Source organism: Macrotis lagotis, chromosome X (assembly GCF_037893015.1).
Source record: "Macrotis lagotis isolate mMagLag1 chromosome X, bilby.v1.9.chrom.fasta, whole genome shotgun sequence".
NCBI classification, from domain to species: domain Eukaryota; kingdom Metazoa; phylum Chordata; class Mammalia; order Peramelemorphia; family Peramelidae; genus Macrotis; species Macrotis lagotis.
Genome location: NC_133666.1, coordinates 690,121,924 through 690,145,040, shown reverse-complemented (window position 1 = coordinate 690,145,040; position 23,117 = coordinate 690,121,924). Strand labels below are relative to the sequence as shown.

The 23,117-nt window shown below is 46.2% G+C and overlaps 1 protein-coding gene across 3 annotated transcripts in view; it reads right to left on the bottom strand.

Annotated features, from left to right (window-relative positions):
- Positions 1–23,117, bottom strand: part of EMID1 (EMI domain containing 1) — a 54,484-nt gene that overhangs the window by 10,708 nt on the left and 20,659 nt on the right. For all 3 annotated transcript variants that reach the window (XM_074206250.1, XM_074206252.1, XM_074206251.1), the window contains 11 exons: positions 16,655–16,732; positions 15,396–15,457; positions 9,755–9,893; positions 9,312–9,362; positions 9,027–9,134; positions 7,852–7,971; positions 2,957–3,046; positions 2,668–2,720; positions 2,087–2,149; positions 1,460–1,504; positions 1,125–1,169 (listed from right to left, as the gene is read on the bottom strand). In XM_074206250.1, coding sequence (XP_074062351.1) covers positions 1,125–1,169; positions 1,460–1,504; positions 2,087–2,149; positions 2,668–2,720; positions 2,957–3,046; positions 7,852–7,971; positions 9,027–9,134; positions 9,312–9,362; positions 9,755–9,893; positions 15,396–15,457; positions 16,655–16,732 — 854 coding nt within the window. The remainder of the gene's footprint in view (positions 1–1,124; positions 1,170–1,459; positions 1,505–2,086; positions 2,150–2,667; positions 2,721–2,956; positions 3,047–7,851; positions 7,972–9,026; positions 9,135–9,311; positions 9,363–9,754; positions 9,894–15,395; positions 15,458–16,654; positions 16,733–23,117) is intronic.

Below are 23,117 nucleotides of genomic sequence, written 5' to 3'. Positions count from 1 at the left end.
CATTAGCGGTGCCCCATGCCCGGAATGCCCTCCCTTCTCAACTCTGCCTCTCCAGTTCCTTCAAATCCCAGTTTCCAGTTCACCTCCTCTAGGAAGCCTTTCCTGAGCTCTCTGCGTTCTAGCGCTTTCTCTCTGGTGATTAGCTCCAACGTCTCCTGCACATGTCTGTATGGACACAGGTAGTCTCTCTCCTATTAGACTGAGAGCTCCTTGAGGGCACTATCTGTGCCTTTCTTTGTATCCCCAGGGACTGGGGTACACTAGGAACTTACTGCCTCTGTTCTTGTTCTTGGATCCTCTCTGTTTGCCTCCCTGTCTATATAATGAGGGGTGGCCACTGGGGTTCTGACCCCAAGATTCCTCCTGGGTAAGGCAATTCACTTCTCTAGGCCTCAGTTTCCTCTTCTGTAAAATGGGGGTTTCTTCCTTCTCTAGATTTTGAATCCTATCGTGTTTGTCAGTTGATGGATGGCTCAGGGGAACACCGATGTATGGACCTAAGATGGTTCCAGAGCCAAGGAATGCCCATGCCCAACTCATGGCTATCAGACCTTCTGTGGGTCACCTCTAATGACCTCGGTTCATATGATGGACTAGAAATTTTTGTGTTCGTGTCTTGTTTCCTAATAGACTATGGGCAGGGACTGGGCCTTCTTGAAAGGCCATTATCCCCTCTAGGGGTTCTGTACCAGGTGAGGCCTGGCCTGTGTTTGTGGACTGACATTGATTGACTGAATGGCATAGTCTGACTTTGGGACTCCTGCTGCCCAGTTCTGTCCTTCATTTGGGTCTGAAGGGTTTGGGGGGAGGGAGGGAAGGGAGAGAGGCAGAGGCAGAGACAGAGAGCAATGGCCTGCCTGGGAAATGAGCTGATCCTCTGGGTCCCCATCCTACATGCATCCCCTCCCCCATAACACAGACACACTTTGGGTCCCTCCCCTCACTGTCCCCAGGGCTTAGTCTGTGGGACCCTTGAACCCAGCTCCCTCGACAACAGGCACACCAGCTAGGACCCTGGGGCAGTGGGAGCTTTCTGATATGCTCAGAGTCTGGGGCCTGGGGTTGGGCCCAGTAGGGAGAGATGCCTAGGAGCCCTCCTAGCCAAGTCTGGGGACTAATCTTACCCAATGGCCCTTCTCTCCAGGGTCACCTTTGGGGCCTGGTTCACCCTGAAATAAAAGTTGACAGACAGACACAGACAGATAAAAGGTGAACCCTATGAGACCCAAGAAAAAGGCTCCTTGGGCTGGGGCTTGTGTGGTCCTTTCCCAGGGGATCTGAGGGAAGAGGAAGGCATGGGGGGACAGCATGGGGGCAAGGTTGGGCTCACCAGAGAGTCCTTGGGGTCATCCCCTGGGTCCTTTGTGGGAAGAAGGACTTGGGACTGACTCTCTGGGAAGGTAGATCAGGAAGTGAAGGGAGCTGGGGAAGAGGGAAGGAGGGAATCAGCTTCACCTACCCGTTCTCCTGCTAGGCCTCTGGGGCCTGGCTCCCCCTGGTAGCCCTGTGCAAAAGGAGGAGATGGGGAGCTTAGGACACTGGGGTTAGCAGGGCAAGGTCATCCTCAGCTCCTTCCCGCAGATACCCAGTGGGCAGCTTGGCCATACCCATTCTAAGCTTTCACAGCCCTGTGCTAGCTGAAGGGGGTCCTTCGGGAGGGTCTCATGCCCCACTCCAAACCCTGGGCCCACCCACAGTGAAAACAGCTGAAGCAAAGGGACCAGCGTTGCCACTTACTAAGGTGCAGCATCCTTGGCAAAAAGCTTTCCCTCCCTGGGCCTCTCTTTCCTAATTTGTAAAATGAAGGGGGGATGCGCTGGATGATCTCCAAGTCATTTGACATCTGCCCGAGGCAGAGGACAGTGATACCGTTCTGTTATATGTTAGCCACTATCATTATGATTAACATAATCAGGAATGGCAGCAACATCTTCCTAGTCCTCTGCCATCCACTAACCTTTCTTGATGCTGCTTAAGATGTCCTCCTGTCATATCATATATTAACTCACAGTGTCCCTCTCCCCACAGTCCCTGGCCCCGGGCAGCTCTAAGTAGGTATTCTCCTATAGTGGGTCCAGGTACTCACTCGCTCACCCTTCTCCCCTGGGAGGCCATTGGTTCCATCAGTTCCAGGTGGGCCTGGTGAACCCTGAACAATGAGAGGATGCATTAGCAGCTGGGCAGTGTCCCTTGACCTCCCACCTCCCCACCTCCCCAGGGGATGGAGGACAGAGGACTGGGGGGGGGGGCAATTTCAAAGAAAAGGATTTGTGATGGGATCAGAGGGATCAAACACTCCCTGGGTGGGGGACCTATTGGAAGAAGCTGGGGAGGGTTGACAGGAGAAGACTCAGTGAACTCCCAGAATAGAATTGAATTTTTTTTTAAATTTTTGCAAGGCAATGGGGTTAAGTGACTTGCCCAAAGTCACACAGCTATTAAGTGTTTGAGGCCAGATTTGAGCTCAGGTCCTCCCGACTTAAGGGCTGGTGCTCTATCCACTGTGCCACCTAGCTACCCCCCAAGAACTGGATGTTTTTGACAGTCCAACTCAAAAAGCTTTTATTAAGGACCTACTAGAGAGGTAAAGTTTATATATTCCTGCTCTTTAGGAATGGGAGGGGGGGGAGATACAACAGATAAACAGATACATGATAATTTGCTCACCTTGTGGCCAGGGGTACCTGGAATACCCATTGGACCTGGAGGACCTGGGGGACCTGGAAGGAGAGAAGAGGGACCCCCCAACTGTGTCAGACTAGGACTGGACCAAGCCTAAGAGAGGGATGACTATAGCTTCCCAAATCCTCCTGGAGGACTGAGTTACTTCCCCATCCTCATGGTCCCCTCTTTTCTTATCTGTCCTGTCAGACTCACCAGGGGCCCAGGATCTTCCCACCCCCACCCTCCTGAGATCAGCCCCACTCAGCTTCCCCAACACTGGGACTCAACTTACCCATGGGCCCCATGGGGCCTGGTGGGCCCACTGGCCCTTGGATCCCAAGGCCCCCAGTTTCAGTGAAAGTATTGGAGAGCAGTGGATCTCCTGGAGGAAAAGAGGAGGTGAGGGATGCCAGGGTCCACTGCCATCCTGGCTTCCATCAAAAGACTTCAAAGGAAGTAGATGGTGATAATGGGAGAGCACTGAGCAGGGATTGCAGTATCCCTCAAGCTTCACCTCCTTGATACACTCCTCTCTACTCTACTATTTCCACTCAAATGGAAGCTCTTAGTGGGCAAGTGGTATGGATGGACTGGCTGGGAATGGATTGCAAGCTTGGGAGGCATCCATGGTACCACATGGCAGCCACAAAGTAGACAACATTGTAGGCTGCATTAATAGTACAATTTTGGGGTGAGTTCTGGGTGACATTTTTTTAACCAGAGAAGGGAGTCTAGAACAGTAAAGGGGGAAGGAATGGAGACTGAGCTATGGGCGACTTGTTTAAAAGAACTGGAGGTATTTATCCCAGAGGTGGGAAGGACCCTTTCTCTTACAAATCTGAGGTGGAAGGGATATCAGATGCCATCCAGTCCAACTCAAAAGCAACCAAGAATCTCCTCTACAATGTCCTCAACAAGATGGGCAACACACTTTCCTCTGAGAAAACCCATTCCATGTAGGGTCAATTATCAATCATTAACGAGTTTTCTCTTCTGTCGTGACCAAATTTGCTTTTTTCTAACTCCTACCCATTGCTTACAGTTTTACCCTCTGTAATCAAGTAAAACCCCCTTTCATAGGGATTTCTTTCATATAATAGATCCAACACACAAACTGCAACATAATTCTTATGTGAATAGGTAGGGTTGAAACCACTCCTGGCCATTTTAGCACTGGAATCATAAGAACGGGTCTCTCAGATTAAGTATGAAAAGTCTTGGGAAGCCATTGGATGAAGTGAAATGATCGCAGATAGACTGTTATCTGGTTGGAGTCTGAGTCCTAATAAAACCAGTTATCTAGAATGAGGAATAAAGATAATACTGAACTGTTGGAGGGAATGGAGATATTGAGAAGGATCAGTGGCTGATCAGAAGACAATAGTTTGGGGGAAGTCCCAATAAAAGGTTGACTCCTCAACTTCCCTTCCACTTGTCCAATCACTATTATGCTATTTTGTTAATCTATACTGTATATTACTAATACATATAGAATGACCCTAATCCTAATGTTTATAGGAAACTAAATTTTATCTGAACCTCAAAGAGGCCAGCTGGAGGTAAACTGGTTGTTATTCATCTTGGTTGTGTTGGACTCTTTGTGACTCTGGGGTTTTCATGGCAAAGATTTTGCAAATGAACCACCTGAGGCAAACAGGGTGAAGTGACTTGCCCAGGATCACACCGCTACTAGGTGTCTGAGGTCAGATTTGAACTCATGAAGATGAGTCTTCCTGACTCCAGGTCTGATCCTGTCTAGAGAGAGATAAAAGTAAAGATAGATGGAAAGTCTAGATGTTAGGAATTTTCCTAACGGGGGCTCTGAGCAATTATGACTGAACTCATAATTTTTCCATAGAGTAAACTCTCCAAAGGTGGAGATGGGATTATATGGACCTCAGGGGCCACGTATTGTTCTCTAGGCTTTAAGGAAGCTAATTATAGCAAGTTATTACAGAACTCCTCCTCCATCCCCACTCCCCAGCTCACTGCTTCTCTCCTTCAGGCCAAATAAGCTCATTTCTTTCAAAAGCTTCTCATCCAAGATGGATTCATGGCCCTTCCCCATCCTGGCTGCTTCCCTTTGGACACCTCAGCTCATTGATGATCCTTCATAAACTGTAGTATTCAGAATTGGATATAATATTCCATATGCAATATGACTGGGACAGAGAATGGTGGGATTATTACTTTCCTGTTCCTGGGAGCTCTAATCTCTTAATATAAATGTTCCATCAGCCTTTTTGGTTGTTATCTTCCATTATCAACTCATATTGAGCTTGTAATCCACTAGAACCCCCAGGTCTTTTTCAAACAAACGAATATATACCATGTCTCCTCCTCCCTTGCCCTTTGTACTCACAGTTTCCTTTCCCTATTGGTCACGAATCATCTCTGTAATAACACACTGGAGAATTTTGCCAAGAATTGAAGTCAAGTTCACTGGCCTAGAGTTTGCAGACCCCTTTCTCTTTTTGAAAATAAGATAATCTATTATTAGATCCAAGGGTGTGACCTTGGTCAAGATATTTCCCCTCTTTGGGTCTTGTGTTTTCTTTTCTTTTTAATGATTGCCTAAATTCTTTTCATATATATATATATTGCAAGGCAAAGGGGTTAAGTGGCTTGCCCAAGGCCACACAGCTAGGTAATTATTAAGTATCTGAGGTCAGACTTGAACTCAGGTCCTCCTGACTCCAGGACTGGTGCTCTATCCACTGTGCCACCTAGCCACCCCCCAAAATTCTTTTCTTGATTGAAATCTTATAATCATACAACACACACCCTAGAGCATTAGTGATGTGGGTGGCCACTTTGTAAAGATTATCATAAAGACAACGATATTAGGAAGAGGAAATAGCTGACATTTCCATCCACACTTTCTGGTTCTTAAGGCACTCTACACAGGATGGCCCATTCTTGCCTCAGTATGACCCCATGGAAATAGCTCTGGACCTACAGTTGATGGGTCCTTATCCTTTACCTCTTGTGGTCTCAGTTTCCCTACCTACAAAATGAAGGGACAGGTGGAGATGAAGTTACAGTATCCTGGATAGGGATGAGTTCCTCGGCCTGTGAGAGAGAACAGTCCGCAGGAATTCACCAGGTGTTAGTCCTAAATCTATGACCTCATCATCCCATTTTGTTGATGAACAAACTACAATCTGGAGAATTTAAATGACTGACCTCATATTATCTAATAAGAGTCAAAGGAAGACTTCCTGACTCTTAAGTCCAGAACTCTACCACAAAACCTTTCAGAGTCACTAGAGGCATATTCCCCTCTCCCCATGATATCACAGTGCCTGAAATTCTACCACTGAAGAGTTATTCCTTGGGGGCTTCATGCTAAAATACAAATACTTCTTAGGGAGAGGGAACCGTAAGCCCCTAATAACTGAAAGACAGATAAAGTCTTTCTAGGTGTGTGTTGGAAGAGTGACAGTCTCCAAGGAGAGATTGCACAGGGTCATAGATTTAGAATGATAGGACCTTGGACATCATTTAGTTCAATGCTCCTCATTTTACAGGTGAAGAAACTGAGGCCCAGAGCAGAGAAGCAGCTTACCCAATGCCCCCTAGCTCATGAACAAGGCTTGCTGTTCAATGCAGGGCTTGCTCTCGCAGTCAGCCCCATTATTTAATAGTGTTTAGTGTTCAAACATGATGGACAAAGTATTGGCTCTGTGTGTTTTGGGAGCTCATTGGATGCAGGACCAGATTTGGACACCAGGGGGCAAAGCTTTCCTAGCCCAGTTGAAACCACTGGTGGTTTTTTGGTAGGAGTGTGTGTATGTGTAGGATGGGAGGAAAGGATGGCAGCTTCCCAAGTAGGCTGGCAAAGATGGTCCTAAACCTTCCTGGAGTGGTAAACAATGGAGACAGAGGGGCAGCTGAGTGGTGCAGTTGATAGAGTTGGAGTCAAGAAGACCTGAGTTCAAATCAAGCCTCAGACCCTTGACACTACTAGAGGGGTGACCCTGGGCAAGTCACTTAACCCTAATTGCCTCACCCCCACCAAAAAAAGAAGATAGAGGACCTGTCACTGCCACTTACTACCTGTGTGACCTTGGACAAGTCATTTAACTCCTTTGACTTCAGTTTCCCTCTCTGTAAAATGAGTAGGTTGGCCATACGACCTCTGAGGTCCCTTCCAATTCTAGTTCTGTGACTCTCTCCTTTGGAATTCCAGACCCAGGCCAACCTGTAACCGTACTGGAAAACAGAGCAAGCTTCTTTGGGCCTCCTCGGCTAAGTTATCTTCCTTTTCTGAGCTAGTTCCCCCCACTGAGGCACAATCTCACGTCTGACCTCACACACCTTTCCCAGCTCATTCCCCATCATGTACTTTGACAAAAAGCAAATTCTCACCCAGGGGTCAATGATGAATCAAGGCCTTAGGAGTGTCCCTTCCCTAGTAACGTTCCTAATTTCACTGGGTTATTCAATGGCTTAAACCAGGGTGTGGGGAACCTCTGCCCTCTTTCCTGGCCTGGCATTGCCAAGGCAACCACAGGCAGGATTCAAAATTCAATTAATCTAGTAGCTTTTGAGGGGTGAATTAATTGCCCAAATATAGCCCATGAATGATATTATAAATATCCAAATGGTCCCTGCTTTAAACCAAAGTAAACTTTGGCCTTCTCTATCCTCTGTTCTATGACTCCTTCCTGCTCTAATAGTATATGTTCTGTTCTTTAAAGTCCCTGCTGGCTCAGACATTCTAGGTTCTATAATTCTACTGTTCCTTCTACTTCTGACAATGGGGACTTCCAGGCCCCAATGTGTGTGTGAGAGAGAGAGAGAGAGAGAGAGAGAGAGAGAGAGAGAGAGATACAGACAGACAGACAGAGAGAGAGAGAGGAGAGTGTCCTGGGATAATTTTGGCAGGGAGCTCAGCTGGAGAAGATAGAGCCAGAAGGAGCCTTGGAGCTTTCTCTAGATGCTTTCAAGGGTCTGGTGCTCAGAAGACTCCCTGTTTTTCAAGCTTGGCTTCTTCAGGATGGCTTCCCAGAGAGTCCAGGAGATGGAGTTCTGTCCTTGGTTTCCAGCTCCCATTTCCATTCTAGATATTTCGGAAACCTGCCTTCTCCTCTCCACCCTACCCCCCCTCAGTTGGCTCCCACCCTTGGTTCCCATTCTCATCTCTGGGGATTCCACATTCCATCCCTGACTTGGAAAACTCACCCTGTTCAGAGATCTGGGCAGTGGAAGGTCCAGTTGGGGCTGGAGGCCCAGGAGGTCCTGGGGGGCCCCTCTCTCCCTTAGCCCCATCCCGACCTGGGCTACCAGGTGGCCCTTGGGGTCCTGGAAAACACATAATGATAGAGAAAATAAAGTATTAGGATAATTCATCTATAGTATTTGCATAGAATCCTGTGTGAGAAATCTTGGTCAGGGGGTGGAGAGAGGAGAAAAAAACTAGAAGTAGCTGTTTCTGAACTCAGAAAGTTTACAGCCTAGTAGAGAAATGGGACTATAAATATTTATTGAGTTCCTCAAAATAATTCCCGACCTCAAGGAATTTCCTCTGCAGGGAAGAGGGGAGGTTTACAATACATACACAAATCAATAAATACAAAGTCCTGGGAGAATACTAACCATTGGCTTGGGTTTGGCAGGAAGCCTGGAAGAAATCAAGGGAGGTGAAGAAGTGGGGTTGGGAAGGAGGGCTCTCCAGGAATGGGGAACAAGTTATGCAAAGGTGTGGAGATAAGGAATGGCAGGACAAGGTGGAGGAATGGCTAGCAGCGCCATTTTGTTGGGATTATTTGGGGAAATGATGAGTTTTAGGTTTTGGGCACATTGAGTTTGAGATGTCCAAGGGACATTCAGGTGGGGATAACCAGTTGGACAACAGATAAAATCAGAGGATGCTTCTGAAGCATCCCCCAAAGGGTTCCTTTGAATAGCTAGCTTTCCCTTACTCTCTTTGCTCATTCATGAATTCATGACTCCAACTTATTACAGGGTTTTCCACATACGGTAAGTGTCTCCTCAGAACTTGCTGAATGATTACGGTGTGCAGGAATTAGAAGACACATTCGGATCCTGTCTCCATTATTAGCTGTGTGACTAGGGGTAAGCAATGAACTGTCTCTAAGCCTTAGGCAGTTCTTTAAATCAGCTGTAGGTTGGCGATCTGCTTTGGCAGAGGGAGTTCTCACATCCTGGAAGCTTAGGTCATGTTTTGTTGATATATTCTATGTGTGTGAGGGGTGAAGTCAGAGGGACAACCAGAACTCAACTCTGCCATCCCAACTTCCATTGCTGCCATCTTGAGTCTAGCTTCATCCATCCAGAATGAGGTCTTTGGACTTGGCAGGACTCCAGGGCCCTGGTATGCTATGCCCCACACTCACCTGGTGGCCCAGCCGGGCCCTTCAGCCCAGGGACTCCAGATGGGCCCCTGCTCCCTGTGTCTCCTTTGGGGCCAGAAGGCCCCGGTGGCCCAGGAATACCTCTTCGACCTATGAAGGAGAGAAATGCCTGTCAGGAGCCAGCTATGAGGCATAGGATGTAAGCCAGGAAGAATTTGGGGAGTGGGGGGAGTGTCTTATGGTTTCCTGGCTGCCATAGTGTTTCCCTTCCTCAAGATTCAACTGGAAGTCACCTCTCTCCCTTCTCAAAAAGGCAGCGATACCTACCATCCCAGGCAAGCATGGTTCCTCTCCGCCGCTCTCCAGCTCCAGGAGGCCCTGGCATGTAGAGGGAATGGAGGGCATATTCATCACTGCTCTTACAGGGCCCAGGACAGGGGGCCTGGGCAAGATCTTTAGTGCCAGATCCCCTTTGAATCATTAGCTCCCCTTCCCTCTGGCCACCCCTAGGGAGGAAGTCTAGACTGACCTATTCTGGTTCACTTCCTTCCCAGCCCATCCTCAGAACAGAACCCACCCTTTCCCCTCCGGATCTCCAGGCCTGGCACCTGCTACTTCTCCTTTGTACCCCATGAGTCACTTGGAGGGAGACAGGGAAATCACTCCCTTGCTAGGACTCTTTTCTTTGCCCCCCTCATCAGATACCTTTACCTTTGGCCCATTAGAGTCTACAGTGAGATTGGATTTCAGATCTATCTGCCTTCACTCACCTCTGGCTCCTTCATCTCCAGGGCTCCCTTGGGCAGCTGGCAACCCCCACAACAGGGCTGGGTCCCCACTACCTTTGGCCTCCCGTGGAGGGCCAAGGGGCAAGGATGCCAACTGCTCAGTTACAGCCAGCATGGACACCTGGGAAGAAGGGAGTGAGATGAGCAGGAGGTGGACAGGTAGACTGGCAGGCCCCAGAGTGGGGAAGGGAGGATGGAGTTTAGAGTTAAGAGAGGGGATAGGAGAAGAACGGTAAGTTCTAGAATTAACTCAGAATCCCTGAATTTTAGAGCAAGATGGAACCTCCTGGGTCAGTTAGAACAGCCGGGGATGAGTAAGAATTCCCTTAACCATATTCCAAACATGTAGTCATCTAGTCTCTGCTAGAAGAAGTCTGATTAGAGTTCGCCTACCACTCCCCAAGCCAGGCGGTCCACATTCCTCTTTGGAAGGGTGTTTGCTCACTCGGGTGTGGGGGAGTTCATCCTTACATGGAATCTGATCTGTCTGCTCCTTTGCAACCTCCTGGTTCCACCCCCTGGAGCTAGATGGACAAGGTTCACAATCCATCAGCCATGGCACTGCTCTTCAAACACTTGGAGATGACAACCTGGCCTTTTTCTTTTCCAACTCCATCCTTCCCCTGATCCCCATTTGGTATGATCTTGGAGTTATTTCTCATCCTGGTTTCCTCAATCTGGAAACTTCCTAGCTTATCAATATCTTTTTAATCTAGGATATCCAGAACAGAACACTCTTTGGATGTTCAGTGTACAGTGAGACTAGTGCTTCCCTAGTTCTCGACTTCTCAATGCAGCCCAAGATGACACTAGCATTTTTGGCTACCTGATATGCTAATGATGAGTAACCAGCTTGTGGTCTTCTGAGACCCTCAGGTCTTTTCCAGATGAACTACTAACCAGTCATCTTTTCACTTATATTGTTGATTTCTTGAACTTACATCTATATTATTAGGTCCTGCTTAAATTCAGCTTAATTTTCCAGAATGCCATAGGTTTTTTTTAGGTCCTGACTGTTATCCAGGTATCCCTTTCAGTGCATAATATTTTTTAAAAAAGATTTCCTCCCAATTACATGTTTTTATTTTATTTTATTTTTTTAGGGTTTTGCAAGGCAAACGGGGTTAAGTGGCTTGCCCAAGGCCACACAGCTAGATAATTATTAAGTGTCTGAGACCAGATTTGAACCCAGGTACTCCTGACTCCAGGGCCGGTGCTTTATCCACTGTGCTACCTAGCCGTGCCCCCCCCCATTACATGTTAACACAATTTTTAACATTTTTTTTAAAGTTTTGAATTCCAAATTATATTCCTGCCTCTTTCTCACTCCCTTCCCCACTCTCTGAGGTGGTAAACATTTTGTTATGTTATATATGTACAATCATGTGAAACTCAGTTCATGATATTAATGCTATTAATCCAAATTATTTATAAAAATGTTAAAAATAAGATAGGGTCAAGTATAGATTCCTGAGCATTCCACTAAAGACTTTTCAAACAGACATGGATTCGTTAATGGCTATTCTCTATTCAACCAATTCTAAATCCATCCAATTATGCTTTTGTTTAGTTCACACCTCTCTCTTTTGCACAAGAATAGTCAAGTTGACAGACATTTATCATAGTGCTAAATGATTAGGGCTTAGAATAGTGTGAAATAGCACCAAACATTCAGCTAAGATCTAGGAAGATGACCTCTACAGCATTCTGCCTATATAGTTCAGAACCTTTTACCAAAAAAAAAAAAGAATTTGTCTGGAATGAACCATTTAGGATAGAGCCACATTAATTTTTTGTGATCGTTGCTTCCTTATCTAGACATTTCGTAACCATCCTTTTAATAATATGCTCTAGAATTTGCCAGGAATTGAAGTTAAGCTCATTTGCCTAGATTTGTAGTTTCCATTCTCTTTCCCTCTTTGAAAATCAGGGCAATATGTGACCTTTTCAAGTCTTGCTTCACTTTTCCTGACCTTCCTGAGATCTCTCTCTCTTTCTCTTCCTTTTCCCTTTTCCTTCCTTCCTTCCTTCCAACTAAGTTTCCTCATATCACCCAGGTTGTCCTTCATTCTTTTTGTTGTTTTGCTTTGTTTGTTTGGTTTTTTTGGCAAGGCAATGGGGTCAAGGTCATACAGCTAAGTAAGTATTAAGTGTCTGAGTCCACATTGGATTGGTCGCTACAGCTAAAGTGTTCTACCAATCTTAGCCTCACTGGTAGCTAGGCCTGAATGTAGGTGAGAGTCACCACTCCTTGCACTCTATGATCTTTAAAGTCTCCCTCCCAGCAGCTCAGTCTTCATATTTTCCAGTTCTTTTCTTGGACACTGTAATTCACCTTGGCCAGAAGACCTGGGCTTAAGTGTTGCTGTTCTCATTTTTAGAAATTAAAGGTATATATGGCATCTAACCTATTTTTTCCTTACTTATTTGGGGGATTCAGTCCCTCTCAGCTATTTTTGTTCTCTTCTTTCCAGTGCAAATGTCATTCTCCTTGGCAAAGGAAATGGAAGCAAAACAAAGGCTATTTCAGTAATGTCAGCTTTGCCCCCTTACCCAGGGGACAGCAAGGGGAAGGCAACAGATTTTGGCTCTGGTCCTCCAAGTGTGCTCTTGTTACCCTTGGAGGTTCCCAGACCCTTTCAGGGAACTTGTAGGCTCAAAACAATTTTTATAATAATAGCAAGATATTCCAATTGTTAACATGATAAATGTTGACAGACAGAACCCATACATACAATGGATCTTTGAAGGATCCCCAATAATTTTTTTTAGGTTTTTGTTTTGTTTTTTTGCTAGGCAAATGGGGTTAAGTGGCTTGCCCAAGGCTACACAGCTAGGTAATTATTATTAAGTGTCTGAAGCCAGATTTGAACCCAGGTACTCCTGACTCCAAGACCGATGCTCTATCCACTGCACCACCTAGCTGCTCCGATCCCCAATAATTTAAAAGTTTGAGAACCATGGGCATCAACTCCAAGAGTCCAGAGTTGATGACTATCCCCCAACTTGGGAAGCCCCCTGGACTAATCTTGAAAAAGGAGGACATGACAGAGAGATCATGGGACATTCAAATATTAATTCTCTTGTGCTTTGGACTTTTAGTAAGGATATTGATAAGTTGGAGGAATGGAAGAAAGTCTCAATGGTCATATCTTATCCAACCCCCTTGTTTTACAGCTAATGAAAATGAGACTCAGAGAGATTAGAATTATGGATCAAGAACTGGAAGGAACCTTGCAGGTCATCAGATCAACTTCCCTCATTTGACAAATGGGGGAAACTGAGGCCAAAAGAGAAATGATTTGCTCAAGGTAACACAGGTAGTAAGTGGCAGGACTGCCATGTGAAAGACCACTGGGTCTTGGAAGTGCTAATAAAAATATAGTTACTAGAGTCTGGAATTAATAGCTGTCTTCAATCTGGTTGACTTACCCTTTCTTCCCTTATCTGACCTCACAATTCACTTGGCCATTCATTGGCCAAGAGTTCCCTCTTCTTTCCTTCTCCAGATCTTATATCACTCAGAAATAACCCGCCCTTATCTTCTTCTTGGTAGTTAGATGGCAGTGGATAGAGAGCTAGACCTGGGGTCAGGAGGACCTGAGTTCAAATCCTGCCTCAGACATGTTGTTTCTCCTTCATTTTTTGAAGATCAATGACATCACAGGACAAAGTCTTGACTTATTTGTGAACTGGATTTAAGAGAGTCAGAGCTGCACAAAGTCAACCTTTTTCTCTCTTCCAGGATTATATAAAAAAAACAGCTATGTGACCCTGGGCAAGTTACTTACCCTGTTTGCCTCAGTTTCCTCCTCTGTAAAATGAACTGCAGAAGGAAATGAAGGAAACCCCTCCAACTATCTTTGTCAAGTGGGGTCACAGAGTCAGACATGACTGAAAAGACTGAACAACAAAATCTCCTTAATTTCATTTTCTGATGAAGAGAATTTTGCCAAGGCAAACCCCTCTAGGGGCCCAAGCAATTCCATTCCATACTGTCTTCTCCAGCAGATTGCCTCCCGCAGCATCACCACTCTTATTTCTCTCCATCTTTCTCTTTCCATTGGCTGCTTTCCACTGCCTACTATCCCCATATTTGAAAACTCCTCATTTGATTCTATCATCCCTACTATCAACCTATAGCTCTCTCTCCTTTAGAAGCAGCTACCAAAGAGAAAGGAGAAATCCAAATGATTATGTGTCCTTGTTCCTGAAGAGGACCAATGATGTCATCATGTAATGGGTGATGTGAGTGAATTGGATTTAAGAGAGGCAGAATTTTGCAAAGTACAAAGTCAGCCTCAGTCTCACCTCCAGGGTCATCACAGTGCAGTGACTGGACAAAAGCAGGACAATGGAAATGGTTATCAGTATTAATGCTAAGTTATTAAGCTGTGTGACCTTGGGCAAGTCATTTAACCCTGACTGCCTCACATCCAGGGCCATCTCCAGTCATCCTAATTCGTATCTGGCCACTGGACCCAGATGGCTCTGGAGGAGAAAGTGAGACTGGTGACAGCACAGCACCCCCCTTCCCCCATCCAATTCATGTGCTTGTCATGGCATCACCAACCTGATGTCAGGATCTTCTTTGAAAATGGAAAAAATCAAAGTTATTAGAATCAAAAACGAAAGGACTGAATTCACCACCAACGAAGATGAAGTAAAGGTAATTAATGGGGGCTGATTTGTCCAATGACCTGATACCAAAAGTGACAAGTTAGATGAAATGGATAGATCGCTACCAAAAGAGAAATTATGCAGATGAACAGAATAGGAAATGGAATATTTAAATGCTCTTAGAACACAACTGACCTCTTCAAATGTTTTTGTGGCTATCATATGGGAGGCAAGAAGCAAACCGACAAGCTGACTAGCATTTATTAAGTGTTTACTGAATACTGGGTGATGGCAATGCCAATATTAGTGAGAGAAAGCCAGACTGCCAATAAAGGAGCTTGTACTTCTTTTTTTGTTTGTATTTTGCAAGGCAATGGGGTTAAGTGACTTGTCCAAGGCCACACAGCTAGGTCATTATTAAGTGACTGAGGCTGGATTTGAACTCAGGTCCTCCTGACCAGTGCTTTATCCTCTCTGCCATCTAGCTGCCCTACCCCATCCCTTTTTTCCTTTTCCTTTTTTTTTTTAGGAGCTTAACTTCTAATGAAGGAAGAGGATGCAAAAAAGGGAACTCAATGGTGTCAACAGTAGAGAGCTGGCTTGGAGCCAGGAAGCCCCATGTTAGCCTTCCCTGAGACAAGTCCTAGACCTGCCAAGGGCTCCTGTCTCTAACCTGCAGAGCAGGCCCAGACTTCCTCTGCATTGGCAGACCCCATTCACAAGTTAGTATCTTCTGCTTGGCCCCATGGCTTGGAATTAGACCCAACTGGTTAGAACCTATAAGGGGGTATTAGGGAGGACTGGGGACCTGAGTAGATTTTAGTTCCAAATAAGGACAAACTTCACAATTAAGTAACTAATGAAACAGACTGAAGGGAGGTGGTACAGGGTGAAAAAATGAGGAAAGATAATGAATTCCCCATCACCTGTGGTATTCAAGTAGCACCTGGGGGATAGCTGGATGATTGAGCCAGCTACTTCTAGGGATGGATGGAGCACTGACCTTGTCCTCCAGCACCTTCAGTCGTTCTGTTAACTCGGCTACCTTGCTGCAGTTTAAGCAACCTGAGAAAGACAACAGATATGGGCTGAACTTTGGTTTAGACTCTACCTCTTCTCTGGTGGGAGGGGAGCTTGGAGAGACTTTTCACATCTTTTTTTCTCCTTGTGCCATTTTACCCAATTTATCAATGAGGTAAGTGAGGCCTCGAGAAGAATGTGACTTATCCAAGGTCACACACACAATGGCAGAGTGAGCTCACCCTCCAGGCCAAGGCTCTTTCCCCTACATCCTTCACCTCTGCTATTTCCTGTGGCTGGCTGCTCCAGTCTGAGGGCTGCTGTCCCTTGTTTCCCTGACCAATGACCTCAGGGCCCTCCTTTCCTGAGGGGGCCTCCCCAGGGTCTCTAGGATCTGGGTCTGAAAGAAGCAAACCTTCTCTAGCTTCAAGGACAGAAAAGACTCCCTTGCCTTCCCAGCCAGCAGCTGAGAGCTGGAGGGGTGGAGATGGTTGAAAGACTGGGAGGGAGCTGGAGGTCCGCCACTTTCTGGACGGCGAGGCCGGCCGAGGATTTCCCAGTGGTAATTGGGGTTAATTGCTCCTCATCCTGAGACACAGAAACAGTTCTGTTACTGTAGCTGCCCCAGTCTCCATGGACATGTCAGATTTTGTAAGCCCTTGGAAAGATGCAAAATTGCCCCCCCCTTCCCTTGACCTTGATTGACCCTCATCTCTCTTGTAGAGGAAGGATGACCCCTTGTTTCTGTCATCCTGGCCAAATCACAGACCTCCTACCGAGCTCAGGGTTCTAGGTTAGAAGGCTGGTTTGGGTTTCATGTCTTGGTTCTGAGATCCTGTTGACCAAACTGCCTTAATTCCTCCTTTCTAAGCCTCAGCTTTCTCTTCTATACAAAGGGCACATGAATTTGCATTTTGCTCCCTTCCTCCTAGGGTGGAGGGGATCTTGGCAGGATATTCTTTCCAGGGAAGCCCTCAGACTTCTTCTCTCTCTCAGCTTCCTCTCCCCACTTTCAGGGCTCCCACTGGAACAAGGGAGGAGTCTACCCTTCATCACTACTTTCTACAACCTACCTGGGTGAGAATGGAATGGCTGGCCATCTAGGTTGGCTCCAGATGCCCCCTCCTCCCCGAAGGCCTCAGGTTCCTTTGGCCCACTCTCTCTTCCGGAGGAAGGCTCCCACAGAGCTAGGACAGAAGCTGTCCCCTGGCTCTGCTCCACCAGGGAAAGGCAAAGACTCACCTGAGGATACTGTGGGATGAAGAGCCATTCGACGCAATGAGGGGCCATGCCACCCTTGCTCCAGGGAACTGATGACATCTGCAATTGGAAAATCATTTTCCTAAGCAGCAGACTTTCTTGCCCCCATTTTTGCACCCCCCATCCCTAACCCAGGAGTCATCGGTCCCAACTTCTTCCTATGATTCAGACACTCAGGAGGACATTACCCTATTTTACCAGTGGGGATGCTGAGTCCCAGAGAAGTGGAGGCAACCGGCCCCCAAATCTCACAGCACAGTGTTGGCTGACCTTGGAATTGTTTGGGCCTTATCACTGACACTCTCCATGGTTCTGTCTATTATCCCTGAATTATCCCCTGGGAAAGGTCATGATATATGGCACTTAAATCACAGAGCCTGGATCCGGAAGGAATCTCAGCTATGTAGCACAGTGGATAGGGCTGCACCTGGAGTCTGGAAGATCTGAATTCAAATCCTACCTCAGACACTGAGTGATCCTGGGCAATTCACTCCACCCATCATAGCCTCAGTTTCCCCATCTATAAGATAGAGATGATCCTAATACTTATGGTCTGGGGGGGGTCTTACTCATTTTTGTATCATAGATATCTTTAGTAATCTAGTGAAGTTTATGGTCTCCTTTTCAGAATAATGTTTGTTTTTTTAAATTAATTTTTTTCCTAACAAAAATCTGCCTTTTCTCTCTCATTTCCCCACCCCCATATTGAAAGTGCAAGTTACAAACACAGGAAGTCCCCAAATTCCCTTCTCAGTTACATCCCCAAAATACATCTTATTCGGAATGTTAAGAATACATCAACTTTCAGAGGATTACAAAGGGAACCTATTAAAGTGAAATTTCGTTATATTTGTTAAAAAGATCAGGTGAAAAAGCCTTCACATGGTTGTTGTGATGGGACACAGGGCTGGGGGGGAGGAGAGGGTGAAAGGATGCTGAGGCGTTGCTAAGGGAGATGGAAAACAGAGGGGGTGCCAAGGATAATGTGTCACTGCAGGGTATGGGGGGCAAGGTGCATGGAGGGAATATTGGGGATGATGGGACATTGGGAAGCTGTCAGGGGTGCTGGGACACAGAGGGGGTTATGGGAGTTGGGAGTTCCTTTCCATATCCTGAGTCCCAGGCTCTTTCCTCTTGTGTCTCTCTTACATCCTCACCCACCCCCACCCCCAGCCCCTTCCTCACTTGACTCTGAAGGAGTCTGGGGATGTAGCTATAAACATCCTTTCCCAGAATTGGATTTCTTGGGAGGAAATGATTATCAGTTGATCCCAGAGTCAAGGCTTTCAAATGAAAACAAGAGTCACTTTTGGGCAGGGCTGGCTGCTTTCTCACCAATTGGCAGTGGGGTGGGCCCAGAGTGGAGAAACATTCAAGCCTGGCATGGGCCCCAGCCCTCCTCCTAGGCCATGTCATTCAGTACCCACATCTCAGGCTGGACTTGAACTTGGCTTCTTTAGCCTATCATATGATTCCCAGGCCAAAGGCTACAGCTGAATGAAGCCTGGGCCAATAAGGCAGGTGCCCAGCTGGATCAGGCACCCAGAGTTGGGCTGGGTGATAGACGCTGAGGCCTGGAAGGAGGAGTTTGGCTGAAAGGAGGTGGGGGTGGAGGCCACAGATTATGGAGCAGAGCGCCATGTCCTGCCCATCCTTCCTAGGACCAACCCAGCGAGTTGAATGCCTATGGCTAATCTTGAAACAGCACATGATATCTGGCATCATCCCTTGTCCTATCTATCTTTATATTAAACTATTCACATCTTATGTTCCCAAACTCTTTGTGGTGGAGACTGACTTTCATCTGAGGAATACAGAATGGGAGATAGAGGGCTCTCCATCACTTTTGCTTTTCAAGTGAAGGTTGGAAGCCCACCAAGGGAATGCTAAGTATCATTGAGGTTGTCCCCTTTCTTTATACATTGCTTGAGTAAGATGTAAATTCTCTGAATAAAGGATGAATTCCCTGGCTCATGTGGGAACTGCCTAGATAGGGTATAAATTATCTAGATGCAGTGTGAACTACCTGGGAAGGTGAAAATTCCCTGAATAATGTGGGAATTGTCTGGATATGGTGTAAATTATTAGGAGAAATTACCTAGATAATGTGAGAATTGCTTGGATATAGTGTAAATTATCTGGATGAGGTGCAAATTACCTGGGAAAGGTGGAAATTCCCTGAACAGTGTGGGAATTGCCTGGAAATGGATAAGGTATGATGATGATGAAGATGATGATGATGATGTTTGTCCTTAGTTTTTGAAGGACATGACATCAGGGAAGTGATTCCATGACACATACATGAATTGGATTTGAGTGAGGGGAAGGGCTGTGCTAAGGCACCTTGCCTCATTTTCTCCTCTGGAGCCATTTGGGTCCAGCGGCCAGATATAGATTAGAATGACTGGAGATGGCCCTGGATGTGAGGCAATCAGGTTTAAGTGACTCACCCAAGGTTACATGACTCCTAAGTGTCTGAGACTGGATTTGAACTCAGGTCCTCCTGACTTCAGGGCTGGTACTCTACCCACTGCATCATCTAGCTGCCCTATAAGGTATAGATTATTTAGGAAAGGAGGAAATTGCCTGTTGCTCGGATAATTGTGACTTCTCCTTGACAAGGGCCTTCAAGAGCCACTCACGGAAGCCATATGTTGTGAAAAAATTAATGTAAGCTACCTGAAGGCAGGAATTATTTAATTTGGGTCTTTCCATAGCATAGAGTAAATAGGCACTTAAGAATTATTTGTTGACTGATTAACAGTGCACAGATAATTTAGTTCATATATTAATGCCTGGGCTTACAAATTGACTTGTTTCTTGGACTTCACCAGGAAATGAGGATCTTAGATGCACAGATAACCAGGGGAGGATCATAGAAACTCAGAGTCTGAAGAAAGCTGGTAGGCTGCTCCTGGACCTGGGACCTTGGAGAGAAGCATTGAAGTGACTACATGCAGGAGGTGGGAAGACAAGCAGAGGAGAGAGAGAGAGAGAAACGGACCGAAAGAGAGCAAGGTGACAGAGGAGTGGGAAGGAAAGGAAGAGAGACAGAGACAGAGATAGAGACAGAGAGAATTCGGCGAAGTCCCAAAGGGGAAGAAGGAAGAATTGACACAGTAGAAAGCCAAACCATGTGTTTCAAAGATCAGTCTGGATTTATCCCTTCTCTAATCCTGCGTCATTTGGATCATACTGGTCTGGGAGTAAAGCAGGACCCAGAAATAGGAAGATTTGTTTGATGCTTTCCAGAAAAGGGAAACTAATTTGACTGGTTTTTGAGGGACTTAACCATCAGTCCCCTGGGTTTGTGTGTTTTTTGTTTAATTGGCTGGTTAAAACCTGTCCTATAGGGGCAGCTAGGTGGCGCAGTGGGTAGAGCACCGGCCCTGGAGTCCGGAGGATCTGAGTTCAAATTCAGCCTCAGACGCTTAATAATGACCTAGCTGTGTGGCCTTGGGCAAGTCACTTAACCCCATTGTTTTACAAAAACTAAAAACCAAAACAAAATAAAACAAAAAACCCCTTTCCTATAAGGCAAGATCTTGTTAGGTTGAGTGCTAATATGAGAACCCTTTCTGGCGAGAGATAGGGAGTCAAAGTCTGCCGTTCCTAGGGAAGACCCTGGGTGGATGGGAACAAAGAGAGCTACTCAGTGGTAGCCAAAGGCAGGCCCAAATGACCCACCAGGGACATTGCAAGGAGGATGACCTTCCCATTCTGAGAACCCACCTCCCTCCCACCTCCCTAAAAGTACAAGGCCAAGAATATGGGAGGCAAATTATAAGAGAGATAGTCCATTTTACAGCTAAGAAACTGAGACCTGGAGAAAGGAAATGATAGACCTAAGACCATAAAGCTAGTGGAAGGCCTTGCATGGAAAAAGAACTCAAATTTCTATAACAGATTTTAAAATTTGCAAAATGGTTTTTCTCACTATACCCCACTGTTGCTAGCTCCATCTTACAGATAAGAAAACTGAGCCTCGGGCAGGGAAAGTGACTTGTTGAGGGTCATATAACCAGGAAGAAGCAGAGCCAGATTGAGAGCTGCAAGGCACCTTAACAATCACTTAATCCAACACTCTCTCATTTTATAGATGGAATCTGAGACACAGGGGGTAAGTGACCTCACCAAGGTCACGCAGTTCAGAATCAATATTGGAATACATGTCCTCCATGTCAAAATTTAACTCAATTATCATTCCTGTTTTTCAAATGGGAAAACTGAGGGCAAGTGATCACAAGAGCAGACCTAGGAAGCTGCAAGAGACCTTCCATTTAGCCAGACCAATCCACTCCTTATATAGGAGACTAACCCAAGATCATACAGAGAAAAAGTTCAGGGCCAGGGTGGAAACCAAGGTTTCCTGGCTCTTTGTCCAGCATTCTTTCCGTGACCACAGGCTGCTGCTCCAGAGGCGGTTGAGAGGGAATGGGGACAGATGGGGAAAAGTGGGGAAAAGGAGCTGTTCTCATTTTCCAGATGGGTGGGGCAAGCCCCACAAGGATAGAGCACTGGCCCTGGAGTCTGGAAGATCTAGAGGAAAATCAAGTCTCAGCCACTTGCTAGCTGTGTGTCCTTGAACAAGTCATTTAACCCTATTTACCTCAGTTTCTCATCTGTAAAATGGGGATAATACTTAGCACTTCTCTTCTAGAGTTGTTAAGAAGACAAAATGAAATATCTGTAACGTACTTTGGAAAACTTAAAGTATTATAAAAATGTTATCTATTATTACTATATAAATATTGTTATCATTATTAGAGTCACACACTTATTGAGACCAGAGTCCAGGATCAGATAGAGGTGGTGGAAGGACCCCAGGGAAAGGGAGAAACTCAAAGGGAGGAAGATGGGTGGGGATGTAATGAGATGAATCAAGGTCATGGATGGACTATAGAGAGGGAGTAGGGCATGGATGAAGACCAGGGGAGGGTGTTTACAAAATCAGAACCCACAGGCCTGGAGAGTTGGTCTGGCAGGGGGAGACAGCCGAGAATGGCCATCTGCTTACAGCTGTTAACAGAAGACCCAACCCCCCTTTTCCAGGCCAGCTGTCTCTCTTCAGAGACTCAGATTTTTTGGAGCTAGTAGAATTTCACTCCCACCCCCAAAATCCCAGATTTCTGGACTAGAGAGGACCCCAAGGTTCTAGCTCTGAACTTCGTTTGGGAGACATGTTCCCAAATTCCTTAGTGCTGACTGCCCTAGGGCACCCCCCCCATCTCCCCAAACACCAACCTAACCAACCTTGGTCCCTTCCCAGTCTCTTGGTCTCACTTTTGGCTTTCTAAAAAACTTGAGTCAGTTGGGGTGAGGAAGCCCCCACCCCTTCCTCATCACAAGGACACCCCAAACCCAAACAAATTCAGCCACCTTGTCTTAGGGGTTCCTCACATTTGGCTCATGGGGAAGCAAGAAAAGCTAAATTCCAATTCCCCGCCACCCCACTCCTCCTATTCTCATGTAGACAACCTCTCCCTTCCCTAAACATGGTGGGCTCTGAAAACTAAATAATTGACTGTTGGTCTGACCCTGCCTTGTGGATGTGGCCCACATGTTCATCATCTAGCCAAGTCTATCACCAGCTCCATGCCTTCACCCTGTGTTGGACAATGAAGACCAGGGAAAGGACAGTCCCAAGAGTCAGAGAAGTTAAATTGCTTGGCCAAAGTCACAGATCCAGTAAGTGTCTGAGATAGGTCTTCCTGCCTAAAGTCCGGTGGCCTAGCCACTGGAACCACCTTGCCTCTCAAGTCACTCTGGCTCCGCTGGAGAACAACCTTGGGAAAATAGCAATGGGGCTTTCTCCTTCCTCACCTGTCTCTGAGGCAACCTAATGGACGGGACTGGGAGTCTTGAAGGCCTAATCCTAAATCCATTAGATTGTAAATTCTTTGAAGGTAGGGATTATCTTTAGTAAAAAGAGTCTCTCTTTCACTCAGTGGCTCACTAGTGCCTAATAAACATTTCATCAGAGAGTGGGACTTAAAATTGGGATGACCCTTGCCCTCCAGCGAATCTCCTCCTATAGTACAGATCAGGAAACTGAGGCCAGGAAAGAGAAAGATCACATAGGTGATAAGGATTTAAGTTCAATTCACCCTCTTTTCTATCCAGGTCAAATCCTTTGACCAGCCATTCAACACCCTTCACAATCAGGCCTGACCTCCCCAACACTTACTACGGGAGCCAAAGTCTGACTTTTTTTTTTTTTTGGCTTGAGACGTGTGGCAAGGCATGAACCTTTGGGTTAGTTGGCAGAGACCCGAGACACTGTATGGCTATTGTTGGGGGAGCCAGGAAGGGAGAGAAGGGAACTGCTAGCTGTTCATTATTGTTCTTGATCAAATGCTGAGAAAAGTCATTTCTAAGCTACTGAAGGACTGAACGTGCTCTTCCCTCCCTCTTCGTATCTGGAGCCCCCTTTGCAGCACCCTGG